Here is a 27,001-nt window from a genome sequence, read left to right as displayed (position 1 = left end):
AAATTTATAGTATAAATTCTATGTTATAGATCTCCCATTATAGATAAAAGAGTAGCAATTTGACCTGTTAACGGACTGTCTCGACCACACTCTCTGCTTGCCCAGCTTATTGGATCAACTGACCAACCCCATCCAATCAGGATAACGGATCTTTTCGGTTTAATTTGGCTAATCGATTCGTCTTGTAAATGGCAGTAAAAACGGTCCTCACACCGTTAGTTTCTTCAGGTGCATTGGGTATTAAATTTACACTCGAATATGGAAAACAAATATATTGGAGGAATTGTGTTTTAACATGTCTATATATCTCATCAAAATAAATTAATAAGATACAGTCTTTACTGGCCGAAAGATTGACACTTTCCTGAATTCGTCTTGTAAAATTAAGAAACCATCACAAGTCCTGACTCAAGCAGGAAGTATTCAATGGAAAACAGAATTAAAAAAAAATAGCATTTTAAGGGGGGGAAAAACAATGCCTTTAGCAGCGACAATACGACCACAAGGTGGAAATACTTAAATAAACCATGAATTTAAGCAATTCATAAATCTTTTCGTGGACAATGACTCATCGAAAGCTGGATACAGAAATTACAAATATTGTACGATTCAGTAATCCCTTATCAATCAACTTGGCTCCGATCCCATTAATTATTACTACATTGTCAATAAACATCTAGTGTTCAAACGTCTGAAAGAAAGCTCTTAGCTAAGCATCATAAACCGGGCAGCACCTAGACTGCGTCTAGATTATGAAAGAATTAGTTGACAGATCCGGCCGCTAGATTTATCAGCTAGTATTCGGTCCCGGACACCACATGGTTTTTTGAGCGCATTTAATAGGCAAAATCAATCACTGCAGGGCAAGACAAAAGTTAGTTCCTCCAAGATGAACTTTGAGATGGAAGGCCCAGCAAGATAAATTGTCAAATTATTACATGAACTTTCTAGCTAAAATGTAGGACTTGTTCAAAGGAATTCCAAAGAAAGCAACTCTTTGTATAAACAAGGAAAACAAGAATGCTCAGTTTATTATGATATGAAAAGGCATAAAAATTATTAAAATTTGAATTGGTCACGCCAAAAGAAGAAATCAAGCCCCAAAATGATGAGTTTTAAGTCAAATTAAGCACATGGTGACTAGGAGACCCTTAGACAATCTCATTATAGTATCTATTTATGTTGTGCATGTGCACAAACCTTATTTGAGGATCTGAGAGATGCAATTAGGAGCAGGCATATGAATTTTCCACCTACCACGAATACTATAAGGAAAAATGTTTAAGAGCCACTATGATTGTTATTTATGTTAAGATAAGACAGCATCAACTATAAAACAAGTAATGCTACGGCTACCTGTGGCTGCTGTGGCTGTTGTTGCTGATAATTGTACCCAGGATAGGCAGCATATCCATATGTATTAGGATCTTGAAGCGTAGGGGCATATCCATATGTCTCATAGCTTTGAGTGTATCCGTAGTAGTTTCCATTCCATTGGTTGGGATCTTGTTGTGGCTGCTGTCAGAAGCAATCAAATTTTGATGTTTCTATGGTCAAGAATATTCCAAACAATTTTAACTGAGCCAACAACTAATAAACCTGCTTATTTGCGGGACTACGACCCCAAGAAAGCCGGACACTTTGACCACCCACTGGTGTTCCATTTAGTTGTCTCAAAGCCTCTTCTGCATTGGCCCTAAAACAAGAAATCAAGTAACACATAAACATGAATACCAGAGGTACAAAAATGATATGGTAGAATGATAATGTTCATTTTGAAAGCAAAACCTGTTGGCAAACTGAACAAATCCACAACGCTTGCCTACAGGTATCTTAACATATACCAACTCCCCATATAGGCCAAATGCTTGCCGCAGAATGTCATCTGTGACATTTGGATCCAATCCACCAACAAATATCTGAAAGCCAAGGTAGTAATAATCAAGATTAGTTGCACATTACCTTACTATTATTTGCAAATAATGATAATTAACAAAAACAAAAGCACCTACAGTAGTATTATTTGGATCATTGTCAGATTCAATTCCTTGAAGATTCTGATGAGAACCTGCAAGCAAGAACACATGAATTAATAGGAATAATACCTAAATGATTTGGGCACACATTATGTGTTTGAACTTTGAAGGAAGTCTGATATGGAGAAAACCAAACATGGTGTTAGATTCATATGATAATCTTCCCAGATTACTAAGTACACATTAATATTTTGTTTCTACTTCAACAAAAGACAGATAATATGCAAATTCAGACAAGGATGATAAATCATATTAATTAATATTTACACGGACTCAACATAAAAATAGAAGTTCAGAAATCTAACTAACCTATATCGTTTTCAATAAATATACTACAAAGCTCCTCAAGGTTGCTAATCTACCCTTTATCTGTGATGGTTTAAAATAGCAGCGACAATACATATTAGTAATTATTTAATCTTATAATGACACATTGCTTAAATTTTATTCAACAAAACTTACTTTATTTTAAACATGTAAAATCATGCAGTTATGACTGCATAAATTATAATACTTAGGCAACCATGTCTTATGCCTCAATTAAAGTTGCAATACTACACAAGCAGGGCAGGTATGGGATTAAAAACTTTAAGCTGCAAATGGGGATGGAAGGAAGATTGTGCATTCATAAAATTAAATCTAAAATTAATTTCTTAAAATGCATCAATAGAATTCTACTGTTCCAATATATTTGGGTGAGAATGGATATAGTTACACAAACTTTATTGCAAAGTGCAAAGTGGAATGGAAATTAAATCCCCATTCCTTTTTCATTCATATTAAGATGTGGAAACTGATATTGTACCCATTTTTATATCCAAGTCATTTACGTGCAGAATTTGAAGAATGTTTTGAACAAACCACTAGAATTAAAAGAAAATGTAGCACAAGATGCCACAGAATAAGAAATCTGAAGTAAATTGAGAGTGTAGATAACTGTTGGAAAATAACACTCTAACTCGAAGGGAACGTAGCGAAAAATGCCACAAACATAAAAGGACCAAGCTGTTACATAATCAAGAACACTGACCTAACTGGGGAGATATGGATCTCAGCTGAAGTCAATTCCAAGCCCTATATGAAGGCACATGGCGTCCTGCTTTGAGACAACATGAGTCTTTATATAAGTCTTGTCTAGAACTATGCGTAAAGGAGCCTAAATTTCACAAAAGTGCATGGTGGAAGGAATATCAATTCCACTATCTTCAAGTGAATAGCAGACACGGGAAAATCAAAGAGCAAAGCTCAGAAATTCCCTTTCCAAACTAGGCACTTTTAAGAGAATTAAGTGTAAACAAGATTGGAACCATCAACTAAACAACATGAATAAGTCATTTAGGCATAGGAAAATATAGGACAAATAGGCATTTGGATAGAAGAAAATGCAGAAAAAAGTTGCAAGCAATCGCTTCACTTTTACTTACCATCAGAAGAATATTGTTGAGAACTCAATGTCTTTTTGTTGGCAGCTGGACCAATCCGCATGGGCCTTGTTGAACAATAAACTCCATTCATGTCAGACATGGCACTTGATTGTTCATTTGGGTCCCCAAATCTAACAAAACCATAGCCTTTAGAGTGCCCTGTAAGCTTATCAGTCACAATTTTTGCACCCTTAACTGATGGATATCGATTCTTGAACGTCTCTTGTAGCAGGTAATCTGTAACATCTGCCGCCAAATCCCCAACAAAAATTGTGTAGTCAGATCCATCATCTCCACGTCTCTCACCTGCTCCACATGATGCCCAATTAAGCCGGAAAGTTTGCTCAACATTCGGCATCATTTGACCATTGTAAGTTTGAAGAACTCGTTCAGCTGCTGCACGGGTTATAAACTCAATAAAACCATAACTCTCAGATTGCCCAGTCTGCTTATTCCGAATAACTTTTACAGAAACAACCTGAATCAAGTATAGAGTGATTTCAATTAATATTTTTGACAAAACAATTTTAGTTTAAAAAAAAAGATAGCAAAAGACAAGCAGCTTAAAGCAATCACACAGTGGAACAATATACAAACTAAATCCTTTCCAAAGGAAAAGGTAAATAGGTAATAAATCATAACAAAAGAAAGAGGCAAAAGGGAAAAAAATGAAAATCCTAGAACAATACAAGCTTGTACGCATTTCATAGCAATCAAGTTCCCTAACTCTTAAACAAACATTCTTAAAAGTCAGTCAAAAAATAGCACAGCTAGATGGATATATCACCATCTAGATATAAAATTGAGAATCGTAAACATGTTCTGCCATCTGTACCAGAAAATAGTCCTTTACCAAGAGATAAATCATGACACAATGATTGATTTGCTAGTGTTATATGAAGAAAACAATACAACAACAAAGTCTTATCCCATACTATATCATCATCTATATTTAAATAAACTTTATCTTATTTTATTGTTGCTAACCAAGTCATGTTTGGTCTATCCCCTTTTTTGTTATATGAAGAAAACAATATCTTGTGTGCATTAAAATATTTTTATTGAATTATGGATGAAAATGAATTCCCTGGTGGAGGAAAAGAAAATCTTGGCTTCAAACTCCAGCATACATAAAGTGAGTTTTCCAAGACAACTCATAATATACGTAAGAACAAAAAAAAAACCATTCGATAAAGATGGCATAAACAGATCAAACAGTTTGACTCACTTATGACCGGACATGGCATAAATTTTTTTTCATCAATTGGCTAGTTCATGAAAGCAAACATGACTATACAATACAAAAGTACGTATAACGTGTTGGTTGTGTATCCATAAGCAGGTCTTGTCCAGTTTTAGCATCACAAGCCAGGATGAAGTAAACCAGTCAGTTAGCTTTTTAAACCATTGGTAATTTATAATAAAATGCAAAAAAGCGAGTACTTGAGAGAATCAAGCCAATCTCTTAAAATTGTCAAATAGTCCCAGATAAAAAGTAAGACATAACAAATTAACTATACATCAAAATAATTCAGATTGTGAAGAAAGAGAAAATCAGAACGTGGAAGCCAAAGAAGGGGAGGGATTAGCTTTTGGCATATCAGGGAAGCAAACCTAGTTTAATCTGCAAGTACGGTGGCAAAGAACCTATCCCTCAAAATTCTCAAACACTCAACCAATAAGGACAAGTTAGTATCACCTCTCCAGTATGGGCAAAGCAACCATAGAGATAACCCTCATCCATCCAGTACTGCAGGTCGCCCATCCACAGCGTCCGGATCTCATCTGCAGACGCCGGCTGGGCCATCATAGGCACCGACGGAGGAGCCTGGTACGGCACAGGCGGGGGCACCTGCGAGGGCTGGTTGTTCCACATCAGCGGCGCCTGCATCTGGTAATACTGTGCCTGCGACGGCGCCTGAGGCAGCGACATCGCGGTCCACTGCTGCCCCTGGGGTTGCTGGTCGCCGATCGGAGCCTGGCCCATCCCTCCCGCCGGCTGCATCATCTCTGGGGAGAATAAGGACGCAATCGAAGCCCAGCAATCGGGGAAAAAAAGGAATCCAAACCCTAGAAGCGGGAGGGAAGATGCAGAAAGGGAAGAGGAGAGGGGAAGCGATAAGAGGTTGTGTTATATAGAAGGAGAAATCTATGATTGGAGATCCGAATATCTCACGGTAAAAAGTACGTGCGAAGGTCACCGAATCTCCCGATGCGTTTTAACGAGCCCATTAGAGATGCCATCAGAAAGCCAACCAAGAACGTACGGACTAAGCCCAACAACGATATGAAATACACCAATAACATCACAAGTTTATATATATATATATATATATATATATATATATATATATCCGATATCTAAGTGGTCATGACTCCTGGATACTGATTAAAAAATAAAATAAAAAATGTAAAGGAGGAAAGAAATTTAATATGAGTTTAATAGTAAGATGGAATAGAAATAAAATCTATCTAATTATATGAATTTGATTAATTCTAATAAATTTATAAATTATTTTTTAATTATCATTCTCAAATTCATAACCTAAATAATATCTTTTACTATTATTTCATTCTCATATTCATCAACCAAACAATCTTTTAAAATTTATATAGACATCCTTTCTCTTGAGTTATGATTTTTCTTTTATACCTATTACTATATAACAGTGCCTTTTATGATATAACCAATCATTATTAGTCTTTTTATTTAGTAATGACCATCTAAAAACTTCCGTCCGTGATAATTATTATTAGTGTGATAATTATTATTAGTGATACTTTTTATTGCTTCTGAACCAAATCAAACCTATGCTCCCCCCTTTACCAAATACTATTGGGCTCTGTGTCCTCCTCCGGAACCTCTCTCATGTTTCTTGAGCACCTCATGGGTCTAAACATATTTCCCAAATATCTCATGATTCTATCTCCGACTCCTGAGTATCTTCAAATTCTAAATTCAACTCCGGAGCTTGCACCTTCGAATTCTAAATATGATTTCAGAGCATCCTCTGACTTCGGATATGACTGCTAATCATGTTAAATTTTTTGGACTTAGCTATTTCCTAAACCCACATATTGAACCCAACCTTCTCTTTTCTTATGGGCCCAACCTGACTGGTTGGTTTGCACTTAATATTTATTCATACCTATCTCTCACGAATCACGATGCTATGAAAATTGTTCATCGAGGTGGATACTGAAGCAAATACTATGTAGATGTTGATAGTTGACTGGACAAAGAGGTCTATCAGTGAGTCATTTGATGAGGTAGAAATTAGATCCGACTTGTAGATAAGAGTACGCGTTAGAGGATGTAGGTGTTATTTCCAATGAAGTCTCTTCAATGCTCTCGAGTTATCTAAGTTATCAGTGGAAGTAAACAACAAAAAGTAAAAAATATATGCGTTTAATTTGCACTTTATTTTTTGACAAACATATATTTTCTAGAAAATAGAAAATAATTTTTAAATATTTTATATTTTTCAGAAAATATTATCTTTTTTTTTAAAATAGATATGAAAAATATAAATAAAATACCATTTTTCAGAAATACGTATTTTTAAAAAAAATAAAAATAAAAAATGTGCAAACCAAGAGATTTGAAGTTGATGTTTATTTTTATTTTAGTTGGTACTATATATTTAGAGTGTTAATTCTAAAGATGATCAATTTGATGGTATATATAAAAAATTTTATTGATCATCAAAATAAATAGAAAAGTATCCATAAGATTAACTATCTATTAAGAAAAATTTATCTGTTAATTTACTAAAATTAGGATTCAATTATTAGATATCTCATTATAATCTTCAAGAAAATTAGAGTTATTCCTACTATTTTTAATTATTAATTCTGATTTGATTATCATTAATAAGGGTGACATCAATGGCTTGGTTGTCACTAGCGATTGTGAGGACCACTATCCAAATCATTGACTATGTCGACCTAGGATCGGTACTAAATAAAATAAAAAGTTACATCGAACCGGAGAGAGAGCTCAAGAGGACGAGCTGAATAGAGAACTTACAAGTCTGAGCTGAATAGAGAACTCACGAGATTTAATTCTGATCAGAGAGTTGAACTCTTTGCCTTTAGAATAGTCAATGTCATGAAATGAGGTCGCATAAACATGATTTACTGTCCTTAAGTGGTCATTGGCCATAATTTTAATTAGCATCTGTTAGCCATAATTTTACAATTCATTGCGATCACTTTATCACCTGTCAGTTATCAGTATTCTTTTGATAAAGCTTAATAAGATCTCAAATTTAGTAATTACGAAATTTTAAAGGCCTTATTTAATAAAATATTATTATTTTAAATTCGACAATTTACAAAAAAAAAAAAGACGTACCTAAAGTTAGGAATTGATGAAAAGACATCCTAACCTTTGAAAATAGCCAAAAGGGGCATCTTCCTATGTTAAATTTGACCCTTTTTCCCCTCTTTTTCTTATGCATGGACCTCTTTTTTAAGAAGGGATCCTCTGATACCGGATCTCTGGATCAGTTCTAGTTCCTTGATCATTCATTGGGTGAATGGGTTGGATCCCACCTGTTTAATAAGTGGGATCTAATCCACCCATCCAATGAATGAATAAGGCTCCTTCTGGTCCAGAAAATTTTGGACCAGAGGATCTGGCCTCCTCTTTTTCTCTTCTCTTTTCTCTCTTCTCTCTCTTTTGCATGGGGCAGGATCTTCTGGTCCGCAATTTACGGACTAGGGGATGGTCCATTGTACGAGGACCATTGATTTAGATGGAATCCACCTTTAAGTTCATAGGGTCCATCTAAATCAAGGGTCTACAATAGTGGACCATCCCCTGGTCCGCAAATTACGGACCAGAGGATCTGTCCTCCTTTTGCATGCATGCATAACTATTGTGATGCTTATTTTTAAAAATCAACACCACATCTTAATTGCATTATCTTTTTCTCCTCATGATCTAAATAAGCACTACGAATTTGATTTTTCAAAGACCAAGATCACATTCTAGCTGATTTTTCTTAATAATATTTTAACACTTCCGGATAAACAAAAATAAGCAATAAAGGGTACTGTTGGACTCATTGTGGCCTCAGAAATCTATATGATCTGAAATGATTCTAATTGAACTTGTTCAGGTCCATCAGTGGGTTAAGTCAAAATCCATTATAGGCATAGATAGGTCCATCAGTAGGTTTTGATTGAAACTTATTGATGAACCTAGACAGATTCGATTAGACCTATTTTAAATTCTGTAGATTTCTGAGGTCGTAAGGAGCCTAACAGTACTTATTTCAACTTTTTCAAAGATGTTAAAATGCTATTGAAAGAATCAACTAACATTGAGCTTAATATGAGCATATTAGACGTTCATATTAGGACCAACATGCATATCAGGGTCAACACTAGTTGATTCTTCTAATAGCATTTTATCACATTAAAAAAAGTTGAAATAAGCAATTGAAGACACCATTGGACTTCTTGCAATCTCAAAAATCAACAAGACCTGGAATAAATTCAATTGTTCCTGTCTATATTCATCAGTGAGTTTCGATCAAAATCCATTGATGAACTTGGAAAAGTCTGATTATATCTCTTACAGGTCCAATTGGATCCATTTTAGGTTACTTGGATTTTTGAGACCGTAAGGAGTCCAATGATACCCTCAATTGCTTATTTCAGCTTCTTCAGAGGTATTAAAATGTTATTGAAAAAATCAACTAGCGTTAAGTTTGATATGAACATATCAGTCCTAACGTAGGCTTGATATAAATCATATCAGGCCAAATGCGAGTCTGATATGCACTGTATATCATGTTCAACGCTAGTTGATTCTTCCAATAATATTTTAATACCTTCAGAGAAATTAAAATAAGCAATGGAGGATATCGTAGGCCTGATATGAACTTAAAAACGGACCCAATGCTAGTTGATTATTCTAATAACATTTTAATATATCTAGTGGAGCTAAAATAAGCAATAGAGGGTATTGTTAGACTCCTTGTAGTCTTAGAAATTCACATGATCTAAAATGGATTTAATCGGAATTGTGTAGATTCATTAATGGATTTTAATTGAAACCTACTGATAGGTCTAGATAGATTTGATGAGACTCATTTTAGGCCGTGTGGATTTATGAGATCGTAAGGAGTCTAACAATGTCCTCTATTATTTATTTCGATTTCTCTAAATATATTAAAATATTATTGAAAGAATTATCTAAAACATAATTTAGTCTCTGGAAAATTAGGCTCGTAGTACTACTGATTCAGATCTTTCATAGAGAAAAAAAATATAATTAAACTATGGGGTTAATTTTTTAAAATTATTACAATATTAGCGATGCATGCATGTCAAAAAGATGAAAGATGAGAGGGAAAGGGTAAAAGGTTGCATTTATATAAAAATAAAAAAGAGAAAGAAAACATAAAAAAGAGTAAGATTTGGTAGAGGGATAAAACACAAAAACAAAAAAACAAAAAAAAAAACAAAAGTGCCTTTTAGGTATTTTTTAAATTTAAAACGTCTTTTGATCCATTCTGAAGTTTAAATGTGTCTATGATAAATTATCATTTTAAATTTATTATATTCCAAATTAAAGGATTTGTAAATTATCTTAAAATTCTTAATAGTAAAATTAAATTTGTGTTCAGTTCCTATAAAAATTTGTTTTTATTTTTTATGTAAATTCTTTCAACTCCTTAATACATATCAATTTATCTAATTATTATATTTTTTATTAAAAAAAAACTTAAAATTAAATATAATTTTCTTTAAATATTTTTCCGCTTGACTAATCAATTGATCTTAGTTAAATGATGCTTAATTTTGAGAAATTATAATATTATTTTTATTTAAATTTAGCACTATTTAACTAGAATCGATTATATCAATCAATTGGTAAATAAAAAAATAAAATATTTAATTTGATAGAAAATATATTAGATTCTAATTTAAATGTGTTAAATTTAAAATAATTATATTTTATGTTAGATTTTTATATAAAAACAAGGATAATTAAATAAATTATTAAAAAATTTAAAGTGAATTAAGGTAAAAAAAATCATCAGTAGAAAATGAAAATATTTTTTTTTCGAATGTAAAAATTGAATACACAGTTGAATTTATGTGTAGAAAATTTAGAATAATTTACCAATGATCAACGTCACAAGGGGATACCTGGTACACAACCAAATGCGAAGCACCGACTAGTTGGTAGCTCAACCTTGTAAAGGTTAATCTGTGGATGGATATGGATAAATGCGGTTTGAGAGAATGATTCAATGTTAGGATTATCTTCAATGGTTAAAATTTTAAATAAATTATTTTTATGATTTCAATATATCATATTAATAATATAAAAATTTATTAAAATATTTCTAATGGTCAAAATTTTACATGAATTTTTTTTATGATCCTATTCATAGCCTGAATTATATGACTTCATGTATATTGTATCAAATTAGAGATAAAAAAAATAAGTTTATATTTCCATTATGCTCTTAAACTATAAATCTTCTATAATGATTCAAAATTTTTTATTTAATTTTTAAAATTTTATAAACCTATCATAAATTTAATATTAGAGAGGCCTTAAATTCGCCATCTGTTTCACTGGCCATGTGACAAACCAACCATTCTTTTGGGTCAAAGAAGCAAGGCAGGCAGCAGGCTTATAATTCCTGCAGCACTGCAGGAGGAATTGTTGCAGCTCAGGAAGTACAGGAAAAGACGTAGATGAATAAACAGCTGCTATATCTAGTTATTACATACAGTGAACTGTCTCCTTCAACAGCGTTTATCCAATCTAATCACTCTCCTTCATTGTTATTTTGATGTAAAAAAGGCGAAATCCGTCGCCCCGACAACTCCCTACGCCTGCCCCATAGTGATGTAGGAGGATAGTTAATCAGGGTGAATGCTGGGTTGACAGTTGTTGGGTGTTCGAGGCATTTAAACCAGCAGACGGGGATATTATTCCGCATTGCAACTGACGACACTCGAACCATCACGTCATGATACAAGCATCCCAGCAACTAACCAACTGATCCAGCCCCTGAGGGCCTACTTCATTGTTATTTTGTTCTTTGTATACGTTGAAAATGGTTCTTGTCCGAGCCATTTTTAAGATATTAAAATTCTACTATTTATACAGCAAACGATAAGAATGCGATCAACCACTGTTCACCAGCATTTAGTCACGGGGAGCTGCATGACTCGTGAGTAGAGCAGTAAAAAAGTCACATAACGTGGTAAATTTTAAGATTTTTTTTTTCCCAATAAAGTCAAGTTAAATCACGAGTATACAATAAATTAAACTATTAAAATAATTATTCAACTGTATATGGATTTATTTTTTTATAAATTTAAGTTTAATTTAAATTTGAACTGAATCGGATTCATTTAAATATTATTGAACTTTTAATTTAAACTTATTTAAAATTTTTACTTATTTAATTACTTATTAAATTTAATAATTTAAATATATTTGTTCATTTTAAAAGATTATTTATTTATTTAACATATTAATAAGTTCATAAATATTATTTATAAATATTATCATGAAAAATAAACTTAAGTAATTAATTAAACTAAACAAATAAGTTATATATATATATATATATATATATATATATATACACACATATGAGATCATGGATGAAGCCACTCTATGACTGCTCTAAACTATAGTCCATCCCAGATGGAAAAAAAAGATAGATGTAATAAGATCATGGATAGAACCACTCTATGACTGTCCTAGGCTATAGCTCATCCTAGATGGAAAAAAAATAATAGAGAGTATGATCAATATTCCTCAACCAGTGAAAACTAAGTCAAGCAAAAAAACGAAAAACAAAATCATGTGTTGCTTCCATTTTTCTCTATTAGTATTATTTTTGTTCATTCAAAATATTTTAATTTTTAAGTTAGTCTAGAAGGTGTGATCATATAGATTTATAGTGTCTCTATTCTTCTCTTTGACAAGGTTTTTTTGCTTCCACGAGAGCAGTGCAGTTGATACTTAGGTAACTGACTTGTCGAATTATGCACAGATTGATTTTTAAGATTTAATTTATCGCCCTGGGTTATGTTGTCCCACCTAGGAAGCTGCTATATATCATGATTTACTTGTATATCTCTTGTCATAGGTGATGATACAAATCTGTCTGAATGACACTAAAAAAAACACCCGTATAAGAGTGGTTGTTAGGAGTGGTTTTAATATCGTTCTTGAAAAATGACCAACTGAATCAATTTGAACTAAACTGTTTCTATTACCTGACCTTTTAAAAACAATTATGAAACCATTCTTGTTGCATAGCTTTAGCATTGATTCGAAAAAATCACTACTGTATGTTGGATCGTGAAGTTTCTATAGAGGGGGGGAGGGGGGGTGAATATCGATTATAAAAATTCGTTTGAAAAGAGTTACGCGCAGTGGAAATAGAAAAACAACGCTAACACAAACCAGTTTTACTTGGTTCGGAGCCTATGTTGACTCCTACTCCAAGGCCCACACACAAGGGTACTTTCGGTGGGCAATCACTAGCAGTTTGAAAAACTATTACAAACTAAGTGCTGAAATGCTAATGAAAATTAACGCGATACCGACAAGAAAATTAACCAAAGAAGAAAGAGCGCGTTGTCGGAGCTTTGTTAGCGTCGCAGGAGCGCAGAGCAACAGAGCAAGCAGTAGAAGATCTCTCTTTTTCAGTTGTGTTTGAAGCTCCCCCTTGACCCTCCTTTTATATGAGGCTCGGGACGCCCCGGATCCCTTCCGGGCGCCCTGGTGAGACGTGGCAGGTCCAACCAGCGAGCTCCACGTGGCAACGCGCGATCTGGATAAAAATCGCCTCCCGGGCGCCCGGACCACCTTTCTCCAAAAACCAGTTTTCCTGCAAGACAAGGTTAGTCCGAGGTAAATAAATAATGTATATCCTGCAAAACAGAGTGTTAGCACAGTTTATAAGTTTGGCATAAAAAGTATGACTTAGATTCCGTCTTTCCAAGACCAGAATCTAGTCACGATCTCAACTTAGAGATCCGAAATGGATCTAAGCCGGATCGACGCCTAATGTTCCCTTCCCGGGAACGCGTCCTCACAATCACTCCCTTCTAGTGACTTACCTTTACTTACCTGTCAGACGTCCGGTCAGCCCTTCGACCCGTCTGGACTTCTCGCCAGCTATCTAGTCAGCCCGTCGACCTAGCAGGACTTCTCGCCAAGCGTCCGGTCAGCCCGTCGGCCCGCTTGGACTTCTCTCCAGCTATCCGATCAGCCCGTCGATCTAGCTGGACTTCTCGCCAAGCGTCCGGTCAGCCCGTCGACTGATGTGCGTGGATTATATACTCTTTTATGCATGTTTTTACGCACATTTACATACTTTGAGCATGCTTGATCTATGCATTTTTATACTTCCAGCTTTCCTTTTAGCATATTTACTCTTTTGGTTCGGAGATCTGCTTTTTGTGCATTTTTTGTACACAGGAGTCGATTTGGTGAAGAATCTACATCTTTGGGCAAGCCTTGGAGGAAACAAAGGGAGAAAGCACCAGGCCGTGTACCTCACACGACCCTGCACTGGTATGGAGCTCGGGCCGTGTGGAGTTTGGCACCAACAGAAGAGGAAGATGACATGGCCGTGTCAAGATTTGAAGCCAACCAGAGCAGAAGCCTTACATGCCCTACACGGCCGTGTGAGATTTCCAGAGACCAAGCAGGCTGTGGCCGTGTGCACCACACGGCCGTGTAGCATTTCCAGAGAGCAGAAGGGTCCTGGCCGTGTGAGTCACACGGCCGTGCAGCTTTGGCAGAGAAGGAACTGGACATGGCCGTGTGAATCTCACACGGCCGTGTCACGGGGCCGTGTGGCGCCCGATTCCCTCCTCTATTTAAACCCTCCTTCATGAATTGAAAAGGGATCTCTCCCCCTTTGGGAGAAGGCAAGATTTGGTGGTTTCCTCCCATTCTTGGGAGGATTTCTGGGCGATTCGAGGGGAGTTCTTGACGATTTCGACTCCGGAGCGAGGATTGGATCCGAAGACGAGGCTTCTTCGTAGATAAGTTTTCTCTTTCCCCCTTTTCTTGGTTTCTTGGATTGGGGATTTAAGAAATGCTTGTAATCTTCATTTCTTCGGATATTCTTCCTCGATTCATGGAGTAGATCTTGTATTCTAGGATTAAGAGAGTATTTGTATGATGGATTGATGTAATCTCTTATGGATTTGCCATTTTCTTGTTTCAATGACATTGTCTTGCTTGTATCAATTAGATCTTGAATGATTAATGGTGATTTGTGCTTAATTCTCATTCTTGATTGATTGTTTGGATTTCTTGTGGACTTTGTAAAGATAAACTCTCACTCGATCATCCGAGGGATCCACGTGACAGGTGCAAGCCCGTGTAAGGACGTTTGAGAGATAATCTTGAAGAGGAAATATGAATATTCAAGAGAGTAGGATGGATTTTGTGATTAGTTTCTTGTATCTTGATAGATTAATAAGTTGTGGGCTTCTATGTTGATATCCGAGGAAGGCATACTAATAGGTGCGCTTCTGTATAAGGACAACGTAGGTTCACGTCTAATTGATCATATTTAGATACATTTCTCAGTCCTTAGCCGGTTATCTATTGCAAGAGAGAACCGACAACTTTCTACAAGTGTTTGGCAATTGAGGGATGAGAATTGGTGAACCATTTACATTCAAGAAATCTTACAAAGAAACCGAAACTCCTAGAATCTCCCTTATCATAACCCAAAACACTAAACACTTGTTTGTTGATCTATAATATTAGATTTGTTTACCTTCACTTTGCATTTGAAACGATTGGATAGTTGTTTAGCTAATTCGCATTGAGACATTTCTAGTGCTTATTCCAGTCCCTGTGGATACGATAATCTTTTATATTACTTGCGACATTTCCGTACACTTGCGGAGCGTGACATCGACCCTCTTAGACTTCGTGCCAGACATCCGGTCAGCCCGTCGACCTGTCTGGACTTCGTCTGCACACTCGGTCAGAGTGTTAGATCACGACAAACCTAACTTAACCCGATTTGTCATTCATTAAAACCTGAGCTAGACCGTTAGTGCTAACCGCACCAACAATCTCCCCCTTTTTGATGGAATGACAACCTGGTTAAGTTAGTAAAAATATGCAAAAAAAACAAATTAAGCATTTTTTTCTAGCATGAGGTTTAAGTTAGTATTTAATTTTGTTTTTCTAACTTAACCACCTATCCCTCTCCCCCTTTGACATTCATAAAACAAGGATATATTTTAAACATTCAAAAGTAAAAAATATGTAGGAAACGATGTCAAGTTAACTTGGGGGAGTTTGAACTTTCGAAGATTTGTTTAAAATGTTAAATTAATTTTTAAGACTAAGTTTTTAAGGTAGCTAAAGCATGTAAAATAGTCTTTTGGAAAATGGCTAGGTTTTGAAAGAGTGGCTAAATATAAAGAATTATTTTTGTAAAAAAAATGACTTTGCAAATTCATAGAGAATTTTCAAATAAGAAATTTGAAAAGTCAATTTTCTAATATAAGTATAAGTTTCAAATTTTAGAATCAGAGTGAATTTTCAAAATCTGTTTCAATTTTGAAGTATTTTTCAAACATAAGTTTTGATAATCAAAATTTGTAAGGCTAAGTTTTCAAAGTTAGATTTTCCAAACAACATTTAAAAAAAAAAATTCAAAACTGAGTTTAAAAGATATTTACTTTTCAAAACTGATTGAGACTAAGTTTGAAAAAAATCTGAGTATATAAAATCTAATTGAAGAATTTAATAAAAACTAGTTTTAAGAAATTATTTGAAAAATAAGATTTCAAAAACTAAGTTTGAAAAACCTTTCTTTTCAAGACTTATTAAGTTTGTAAATTTTTTTTTAAAATTTGAAACCAAAGACCAATTTGAATACTGAAAAAATATTAGAAAAAATATTATGTTTAAGGTGGAGAAAATAATGTTGGTGTTAAGTGTTGATTTAATCCTCCCCCTAAACCTGACATCTAAAATAGCTGTCTAACCAATTAGGTACTTATTGACTATCAGAAAATAGCAGCTTTCACTTAGTTAGTCAAGTTAAGTTCATTGTAATCAGTTAGTGGTTGACTTAACTGAGTAACTTAGCTTGATCAATGTATGTTTTGTATTTAACGCCCAGACCTATGTCGATGCACTGAATTCAGCATCTTAAGTCCAGGCAATTGACCTATACATCTCACCCCTTTCTATGTTTGTCAATCACAAGCAAAGTAATGTTAGGGTGTTGGTGAGATGTTCAAATACTAGTCCCGGGGGAACATGATTTCTAAGGGGATTTTTCTAGTCTAAGGCTAAATTTATTTTGAAATTCTAAAAATAGGAAGGTTTTAAAACAAATGAAACAAATTTAACCTAGAATTTTAAAATAATTATTTTTGAAAATAGTTTTGACTTTTGAAAAGTCCTAGTCTATTAAACACATTCCTAATTTTTTACGCAGATTGCTAAATTTACTCTCAGGGAGTGGTTTTGTGAATATGTCAGCTAAATTAGATTTGGACTCAATGTATTTGAGTTCAATGTCCCCTTTAGTAACATGATCCCTGATAAAGTGATGCCTAATTTCAATATGTTTAGTTCTGGAATGATGCACTAGATTTTTTGTTAGGTTAATTGAGCTAATGTTATCGATTAAGACTTTGACATTTGAAAGGTTCAAGTTAAAATCTTTTAGGGTGTGCATCATCCATAATAATTGTGCAACACACTCTCCTATTGCTATATACTCTGACTCAGTTGTAGATAAGGCAACACAGTGTTGCTTTCTACTAAACCAGCTGACAAGTGATGGACCTAATAATTGACATCCGCCACTTGTACTTTTGCGGTCTAATTTGCATCCAGCATAATCTGAGTCAAAATGCCCTATTAATTCAAAATTATTAGTTCTAGGATACCAAATACCTGCATTTGTTGTTCCTTTAAGGTATCTAAAGATTCTTTTGACTTGAGTCAAGTGAGATTCTTTAGCACAGGTTTGGCATCTGGCACACATATTGACTGCAAATAAGATATCCGGTTGACTTGCAGTTAGGTTTAGTAGGCTACCTATGGCACTCCTATAATGTTTTAGGTCAACTAGTTTTTCATTGGGATCATCATCTAGGATTGTGTTTACTGCCATAGGTGTTTTTATCTCTTTGGTGTTTTCCATTCTAAATTTTTAAGTAATTCCTTAGTATATTTTTGTTGATAAATGTAGTTACCTTCATTTGTTTGTTTGGTTTGTAATCCTAAAAAGTAGGTTAATTTTCCTACCAGACTCATTTCAAATTCATGTTCCATTAAACTTGTAAATTCATCTAAGAATTCTGAATTTGTTGAACAAAAGATTATGTCGTCTACGTAAATTTGTGCTATAAATATATCTTCTTTTATTAATTTGACAAATAAGGTTGGGTCAATTTGACCTTGGTTAAACCCTTTAGAGATTAGGTAAGACGTTAGTCTTTCATACCAAGCCCTGGGTGCTTGCTTAAGTCCATACAAGGCTTTCTTCAATTTATAGACATAATCAGGGTATTCTAGACTCTCAAACCCAGGTGGTTGTCTTACATAGACTTCTTCTTTTATAAGTCCATTTAGGAATGCTGACTTAACATCCATTTGGTATAGTCTAAATCCTTTGTGTGCTGCATAACTTAGTAACATCCTAATGGACTCTAGTCTAGCTACTGGGGCATATGTTTTATCATAGTCAAGTCCTTCCACTTGACTAAACCACTTAGCAACTAGCCTGGCCTTATTTCTAGTAATTTCACCAGTTTCACTTAGTTTGTTTCTAAATACCCATTTTGTTTCTATTATTTTCTTATTCGTGGGTGGTGGTACCAAGTCCCAAACTTCATTACGCTCAAATTGAGCTAATTCTTCTTGCATAGCTATGACCCAGTCTGGGTCAAATAGTGATTCGGCTATGGTTTTCGGTTCAATTTTTTAGAGTAAAGATATTTGACTTAGGTTTCTAAAGGAGGATCTGGTTTGAACCCTAAGATCTAGGTCACCAATTATTTGATCAGTTGGGTGATTTGGATTGATTTTATTGTTCTAGGGGGTTGACTCTCCTGAGGTTGTTCTTCTTCTTCATGACTTAGGATTTGGTTGGTTCCTTCAGAGTTATTATTTTCTTGAACAAATTCACTTGATTGATGTTGTGTTTGTTCTAGGTTTTGTTTGGATTCTTCAAATTTCACGTTAGTGGTTTCTTCAATTCTTAAGGTAACTTTATTGTACACCCTGTAGCCTTTACTATTTAGGGAGTATCCTAAGAAAATTTCATTTTCAACCTTGGAGGTGAATTTTCCTAAATGTTCTCTTGTGTTTAAGATAAACGCTGGGCACCCAAACACTCTAAAGTATTTTATATTAGGTTGTTTATTGTAATAAACTTCAAAAAATGTTTTGTTATGGGTTTTGTTTAGTGTTGTTTTGTTTTGTACATAGCAAGCTGTACTAACAGCTTCTGCCCAAAAATATTTAGGTAAGTTGTATTCATTTAACATCGTTCTAGAGGCCTCAAGTAATGTTCTATTTTTTCTTTCCACAATCCCATTTTGTTGGGGGGTTTTAGGGCACGAAAATTCGTGATGGTAGCCATTTTCAAGACATAATTTGTTAAAGTTATGATTTTTAAATTCTCCCCCATTATCACTTCTAATTCTTTTAATTTTAAGGTCCTTTTCATTTTCAACTTGTTTACAAAAGTTTCAAAAGTTTCATCCTTATTTTTTAAAAATTTTACCCAAGTGAACCTAGAATAGTCATCTATTATGACTAGATAGTATAGACTTCCATTTATTGATTTAACTCCATAGGAGTCAAATAAGTCTAAATGTAACAGTTCTAAGATTGAGTTGGTTTGTGATTCATTAGTTGGTTTGTGGGTAGATTTTGATTGCTTACCTTGTTGACAAGCATTACATATGGTTGAGTCAAGGTTAGGTAATTTTGGTAGTCCTCTAACTAGTCCATTTAGTTTGCTTATATTTCTAAAGTTTGTATGTGACATTCTTCTATGTTATAACCATGTTTCTTCTTTTTGTATTAAATAACACTTAATTGAAGAAGTGGTTAAGTTAATTGCATAGATGTTGTCTTTCCTAAACCCTTTTAGGCTTATGTTAGAATTGTCTAGGTGTTTGATTAAGCATTCTGTAGATAAAAACCTAACCTTATACCTAGTATCACACAGTTGACTGATACTCAAAAGATTATACTTGAAATTTTCAACAAGTAAAACATTTGTAATAATAAAGTCAATTTTTAGTTCGATGTTACCTATACCAATTACCTTGAGTTTGTCGTTGTTCCCAAAGATAACTGTTCCTAGACTTTTGTAGGTGAGTTGAGTGAATTTTGTGTGATCTCCAGTCATATGTTTGGAGCAATCATTATCCAAAATCCACTTAGTTTCCTACAATAGGTAGGAATTGGGGTTAGTCTAACTATTGGACTTTTTTTTTAAAAAAAATTACATTAAGTTTTAAAATGATTTTTTAAGTTAAAAAATTTAAGTTTTAATTTTTAAAATAAATTTTTAAGTAAAAAAAAAAATTAGTTTTAATTTTTAAAAGAAATTTTTAAGTTAAAAAAAATTTAAGTTTTAATTTTTAAAATAATTTTTAAGTTAAAAAAATTAAGTTTTAATTTGTAAAGTATTTTAAGTTAAAAAAAAATTAAGTTTTAATTTTTAAAATAATTTTTAAGTTAAAAAAATTAAGTTTTAATTTTTAAATTAAAATTTTAAGTTAAAAAAAAAATTAAGTTTTAATTTTTAAAATAATTTTTAAGTTAAAAAAAATTAATTTTTAATTTTTAAAGTAAATTTTTAAGTTAAAAAAAATTTAAGTTTTAATTTTTAAAATGATTTTTAAGTTAAAAAAAATTTAAGTTTTAATTTTTAAAGTAAATTTTTAAGTTAAAAAAAATTTAAGTTTTAATTTTTAAAAAATTTAAGTTTTAATTTTTAAAATAAATTTTAAATTAAAAAAAAATTAAGTTTTAATTTTTAAAATAATTTTTAAGTTAAAAAAAATTAAGTTTTAATTTTTAAAATAAATTTTTAAGTAAAAAAAATTAAGTTTTAATTTTTAAAATAAATTTTTAAATAAAAAAAAATTAATTTTTAATTTTTAAAATAAATTTTTAAGAAAAAATTAATTTTTAATTTTTAAAATAAATTTTTAAGTAAAAAAATTTATGTTTTAATTTTTAAAATAAATTTTTAAGTTAAAAAAAATTTATGTTTTAATTTTTAAAATAAAATTTTAAGTTAAAAAAGATTTATGTTTTAATTTTTAAAATAAATTTTTAAGTTAAAAAAGATTTAAGTTTTAATTTTTAAAATAAATTTTTAAGTAAAAAAAATTTAAGTTTTAATTTTTAAAATAAATTTTTAAGTTAGAAAAAAATTTAAGTTTTAATTTTTTAAAATAAAATTTTAACTTTGATTTTAAATTTTAAATTTAATTTTTATTTTTAATTTTAATTTAATTTAATTTTAATTTTAATTTTAATTTTAATTTTAATTCAATTTAAATGTCCTTAGTCATCTCACCCGATCTATGTTTTCAATCAGGGAATTCTATAATTTTGTGAGATGAATTAGATTCAGTTTTAGGGTTTGTTTTTAACTTGCGTTAGATTCAGGTTTAGCTTTGGGTTCAACAAATAGGCGTTCTCTGGATAAACTTCTGGGATATGATGAGTCACTCAGACATCATTAAAGTAACAATGCCTTCGAGGTTTTCCAAATAGTCCTATCCACTGGACTTAGTACAAAACCTTGGTTTAACTGGTTAGGATTCATAAAGGGTAGCTTCGGTCAGTTCCACTTAGCCAACTGTACCAGGTCGAAGTCATATCTTCCTAGACATGCATAGACTAAGTTTCTCTAACGTACTATCATCCAATATTTCACCAGTATCATTTTTCAAGTTAAACTTGAATCCCTTTTTAACTAATCCTAATTACCCTGTCGGGTAGGTTGGTTAGGGTTACCATGTCGGGTAGGTTAGTTTTGGAGGTGCCAGCTATTCTGGAGCCTCCCCTGAATTAATGGTCATTTAATTTAATTTTGTTCTTGGTTTATGTCTATTTCTTTTGTAATTATATTTTACTTGGTGATAGTTTACATTTTGTTGAGTTTTACTATGTTTAGATTTAAAAATTTTTGGTTTAGGTTTGTATTTTGGTCTTTGACTTGATTTGTTCGAGTTTATATAAAATATTTTTTCTTTAGGTATGTAGTATTGATTGAGTCCTACTTGCGTGATTAAACACGCTTTCGGAACCCAAGCTTGTTTTGTTGGTTTGTGTTGGGTTATTAATGACTTGAATGTTTTACTTGAGCTTGACTTATAGCCAAGTCCAGTTTTATTATAAATTTCTTTTTGATTATTTAATATTAAATCTAAGTTTTTGGATCTTGTTGTGAATTTTTCTAACATTTCTTTTAAATTATTAATTTTATTTTTTGGTGATAAATTTTCCTCCTCAAGTGTTAGATCTTGAGTTGGATTTGAATTTTTTATTTGTTCCTTGAGATTTTGATTTTCTTCAAAAAGCAGCTCATTTTCTTTTTCTATTTTAACTAATTTATTGTTTAAGCAAGAAATAATTTTTAAAAATTTCTTATTTAAATTTTGGTATACCTCTTCGGAACCTTCGGAAACGAGTACGGACTCGTGGCTCGATTCGGGTTCGGACCCGTCTTCCGATTCTTCCTCCGATTCTTCTTCACGGGCCATCATCGCGAGGTAACTCTTGTTCTTCTGTTCTTCGGCTTCCGATTCATCCGAGGAAGTGTCGTCCCACGTTGCTTTAAGAGCCTTCTTTTTGGTCGTCCTTAGTTTCTCGTTTTTCAATTTCGGACACTCGTTCTTGTAGTGGCCCTTTTTATTGCATCCAAAGCATGTCACGCTCCTCAGGTCGGTTGGAGAATTGATCCTCTGAAGATCCTTTTTGCTGAAGCTCCTTTTCCTCCTGGTGAACATTTTCCTTACCAAGTTCACCAGGTGCTCTTCATCTTCAGAGTTCTGATCAGAGTCATCTTCAGGTTCAGACTTGTTCTTTATCTTCTCCTTGGAGGAACCTGCAAACAAAGCTACACCCTTCTCGGCCCTGACGTTAGTTTGTTCGTGTAGTTCTAATTCACAAAACAACTCGTCTAATTTAAGTTTAGATAAATTTTTAGAAATTTTGTAGGCATCCACAATAGATGCCCACAAACTATTACGTGGAAACGCATTCAGTGCATAGCTTATTAGGTCCTGGTTCTCTATTTGGTGACCTATCGTGTGGAGCCCGTTGAGGATGTCCTTGATCCTCGCGTGTAGCTGACTTGCAGTTTCCCCTTCCTGCATTTTTATATTAAATATTTTATTTAAGAGTAAATCCCTTTTTGTTACCTTAGCGTCGCTGGTTCCTTCGTGCAGCTCGATCAGTTTGTCTCACAGCTCTTTGGCGTTCTTATGTGGTCCGACCCGGTTTAGTTATTCTCTAGTCAATCCGCATTGTAGGGTGTTGATTGCCTTATTCTTTGTTGATGCCTTCTTTTTTAGGTCTGATGTCCAATCTTCTGGATCCAGTAGATTCCCCGAACTGTCTACTGGTATTTTGTAGGGTCTGGTGGCACTCATCCACTGGTCGAAGTCCGTCTTGAGATACACTTCCATTCTCTTTTTCTAGTACGGGAAATCATCCCCATTGAAAAGGGGAGGTCGTACTGTGCTGAAGCCTTCAAGCTGAGACAGTTTAATCCCTGCACACAATCAAACAAATAGACAGGCAAATTCCCAAGACTTGGTCTTGGATTAGCAGTGCGGGAAGAATTAAAAGATAATAGAGGAACTAAATTGGTGTTGCACCAATTTAGATTTAATTGCAACGAGAAAACTTTCCAAAAGGATAATAGTATCAGTTTGGAATTAAACGTAAGACTGAAAGCGAAAGGTAGAAAAGAAAAAAACAACAAAAGAAAATCCCCCCCTCCTTGTCTGATTGGTGGTTGCACCAAAGCAGAGCAGTACCTGCTCTGATACTATTTGTTGGATCGTAAAGTTTCGATAGGGGGGGGGGGTGAATATCGATTATAAAAATTCGTTTGAAAAGAGTTACGCGCAACGGAAATAGAAAAACAACGCTAACACAAACCAGTTTTACTTGGTTCGGAGCCTGTGTCGACTCCTACTCCAAGGCCCGCACACAAGGGTGTTTTCGGTGGGCAATCACTAGCAGTTCGAAAAACTATTACAAACTAAGTGCTGAAATGCTAATGAAAATTAAAGCGATACCGACAAGAAAATTAACCAAAGAAGAAAGAGCGCGTTGTCGGAGCTTTGTTAGCGTCGCAGGAGCGCAGAGTAACAGAGCAAGCAGTAGAAGATCTCTCTTTTTCAGTTGTGTTTGAAGCTTCCCCCTGACCCTCCTTTTATATGAGGCTCGGGGTGCCCCGGATCCCTTCCGGGCGCCCTGGTGAGACGTGGAAGGTCCAACCACCGAGCTCCACGTGGCGACGCGCGATCTGGATAAAAATCGCCTCCCGGGCGCCCGGATCCCCTCCGGGTCCCCGGACCCCTTCCGGGAGCCCGGATCCCCTCCGGGCGCCCGGACCACCTTTCTCTAGAAACCAGCTTCCTACAAGACAATGTTAGTCTGAGGCAAATAAATAATGTATATCCTACAAAACAGAGTGTTAGCACAGTTTATAAATTTGACATAAAATGTATGACTTAGATTCCGTCTTTCCAAGACCGGAATCTAGTCACGATCTCGACTTAGAGATCCGAAATGGATCTAAGCCGGATCGACGCCTAATGTTCTCTTCCCGGGAACGCGTCCTCACAGTCACTCCTTTCCAATGACTTACCTTTATTTACCTGCCAGACGTCCGGTCAGCCCTTCGACCTGTCTGTGTTGGTGCGGGAAGCATCCGACGATCGAACTCGTGTTTTGATAACGGCAAAGAATTCAAAGTTAAGATGTTTTTTAGTCTAACAAGTCTACTTGAGGATTTCAGGAAAGTCCTAGTGATAACCATGATTTTACTATACTATTCTCATTCACACAATCATGGTTTGATGTAGTTTTCATATATAGAATCCACATTTACACTACATTTTTATACTTTGTATCAATTTTGGACCTAATTACAAATTAGTCTATTTTCATGGTATTTGATGCTAATATTTGCTTATTATTTTGTAGGCATCAAAAGGGTCATGGACCCGATCAGATCAGGCTGCATTTGGGCTCAAATCAAGGGCTAAACAAGAAGATCAAGCCTCGGAGCATTATAGGCCGTTCATCCAAGATTGAGTAGATCTGAGCCATCCGTTGAAGATCTGGCCGATCCAACTTAAAGGGGAGCAGATCTGAGCCATTTATGAAGATCCAGAAGTTTTGATCCAGATCTGAGTTCATCCAGCCATTGATCCAGCCGGATTAATCTGGACCGTTCATTGAAGACTGGGCTGATCTAGACCATCCAGTGATGATCTGATCGATCCGACCTACAGGAGAGTAGATCCAGACCCTAGATCAACATCAGTACATTCAGATCGGATTTTGGATGACTTTCCACCGTTGATCTAGCCCAAATGAATCTCAGCCGTTGGATCTGAACTGAGGAGGTTTAAAAACCTGCGTGAGAAGCTACAGTAGCTGGGCTCGGCGTGTTCGCGATTTTGCTACAGTGCCATCTTCTTCTTCCTTGCGGCGCCGATGCTCCCATTCCTCAGATCAGATCCGGTTCGTCTTCTTCTTCACCGACAACGACTTCCAGCTGCCGGCGTTCATCTTCCAGTGATCAGAGAGTGTTGAGAGAGGTTTCTCGGACGCGACTCAGGTTCTGCTCACTGTCGCGATTCCGATTGTGGAGGTCTCCCAATCGGCGATCTTCGCATCCACCAGAGCTTAGAGGGAGGTCTCCTGAGAGCTACTGGACCTTTTCCGATCGTCATTCCGCAGCGAGGTTAAGTAGATCTGATCAATTTACTTAGCTTTGCAAATCATAGAACCTTTGCTCTGTTTCTTCGGCTGATGAGGTTTCCAGATGGATGGAGCTTGAACGGAGGTTTCCGTGAGCTGTGAGTGCCCTATGGAAATATCTGGAAGCTTGTTTGATTGTTGTTGAATGCTTATAGGGGTTCCGAGAGCATTTCTGTTGGTTTTACAGCAGATTGGAGGAGTCTTTGCTACGGGATTTGGTTGAGGAATGTTTAGGGTTTTAGTTTCCTTACTTTGTCTTAGAATTGTCCATGAATTTGCTCAGATCATCAGATCTGATTTTGTTCCTTTCCATTTCATTTTGTTTGAATCTCAATTGAAATTCAATTACTGTTTTCTTACTTGCAATCTGATTCCGTTAGATTTCTGTAATTTAAAACCATGTTCAGTTTCAAAATTAGTTTGCAATTAGTTTTGGTTTCGAATTAGAGTTCTGATTTACATTAGTTGTTTAATTTTGGTTATTTAGTTAGCTAACATTGTGTTCAAAAATCTATGGTTGATGTGATGAGGATAAACTTGTGAATGCTTAACTCGAGATTTTTGGTTGTGGTCATCTGTTCAATGCATCTGTGATTGAGAATTTGAGCTTAATGATTGAATTTAGTGTGAATGAGGATTGGATGATACTTTTGGGGTTTAGTTGTATTCAAGTTAAATTAGATTTTTGATTGGAACCAATTCTAGAATGCACACACATATTAGTTATCCTTGGAAAAATACGACTTGGGACTCCTTACTACACGCATTTTCTTTAGCTTAAATGGGTTCCAATCTTTATTAATTTGGAGCGCCTTGTGACATGCAAAAAGGCCGACACCACCTAGCTGCGGTTAGGCAAAGGGAAAACCCTAGGGGGCGGTAACCCTAGGTCATAGGGGGTGGTAACCCTATGCGGAAAGTCTTGGCAGGTCGATGGCTTCAGGCAAAAGTCCTAGGGGGTGGTAACACTAGGTGAAAAGTCCTGGTGTCGTGAACCAGGTGAAAGACTGGACTAGCCGGGGAAGCGGATGTCCAGCAGAAAGTCCGGAAGCATCGAGTGCTAAGCAAAAGTCCAGTCGATCTGGAGGATCGACTGGCAACAGGTAAATCTCCTGAGTGGAGTAGGTGAGGACGCGTTCCCCGCAGAGGGAACAGTAGGCGTCGGGTCGACCTAGGGTTTCCGGATGGAAATCCAAAGTCAGACTCGGACAGTCCGAAGACTGTCAATTATTACTTAGTGCATTTTATCAGATTCTAACACTGTCTTGCAGGGTATTTTGCTCGGACTAACCTTTGTTTGCAGGTGAGGAACCTGTTGGAAAAAGGCTGTCCGGGCGCCCGGGACCAAATTCTATCCCCTGCGCGACTTCGCCACGTGGAGCATCCTGGTTGGTTGGCCACGTCACACTCCAAGCGCCCGGAAGGGATCCAGGCGCCCGGAACCGCATATAAAAGGAGGGTTGAGGTGCAGCTTCAAAGCATAACGAATTCTAAGTGATCTTTCATCAACA

General features: G+C 34.9%; 1 protein-coding gene across 3 annotated transcripts; it reads right to left on the bottom strand.

The window, feature by feature from the left end:
• Positions 1-513: 513 nt before the first annotated feature.
• On the bottom strand, positions 514-5,573 carry LOC121981960 (RNA-binding protein L-like). 3 transcript variants are annotated; one of them, XM_042534776.1, is made up of 7 exons: positions 5,160-5,573; positions 3,461-3,938; positions 2,013-2,068; positions 1,789-1,919; positions 1,600-1,696; positions 1,357-1,518; positions 514-856 (listed from the first exon to the last, which is right to left on the bottom strand). In XM_042534776.1, exons 1-7 carry the CDS (start codon positions 5,466-5,468, stop codon positions 854-856), a joined length of 1,236 nt encoding a protein of 411 aa, XP_042390710.1. In that variant the 5' UTR covers positions 5,469-5,573; the 3' UTR covers positions 514-853. The 3 variants fall into 3 exon arrangements, with proteins under 3 accessions (XP_042390710.1, XP_042390707.1, XP_042390709.1); XM_042534773.1 differs by having other exon boundaries at positions 836-1,265; XM_042534775.1 differs by having other exon boundaries at positions 836-1,265; positions 1,357-1,515.
• Positions 5,574-27,001: the final 21,428 nt, after the last annotated feature.

Source organism: Zingiber officinale, chromosome 5A (assembly GCF_018446385.1).
Source record: "Zingiber officinale cultivar Zhangliang chromosome 5A, Zo_v1.1, whole genome shotgun sequence".
In the NCBI taxonomy this organism is placed as follows: Eukaryota; Viridiplantae; Streptophyta; class Magnoliopsida; order Zingiberales; family Zingiberaceae; genus Zingiber; species Zingiber officinale.
The sequence above is the reverse complement of the archived record's forward strand: the minus strand, read 5'-3'. Positions and strand labels throughout refer to the sequence as shown.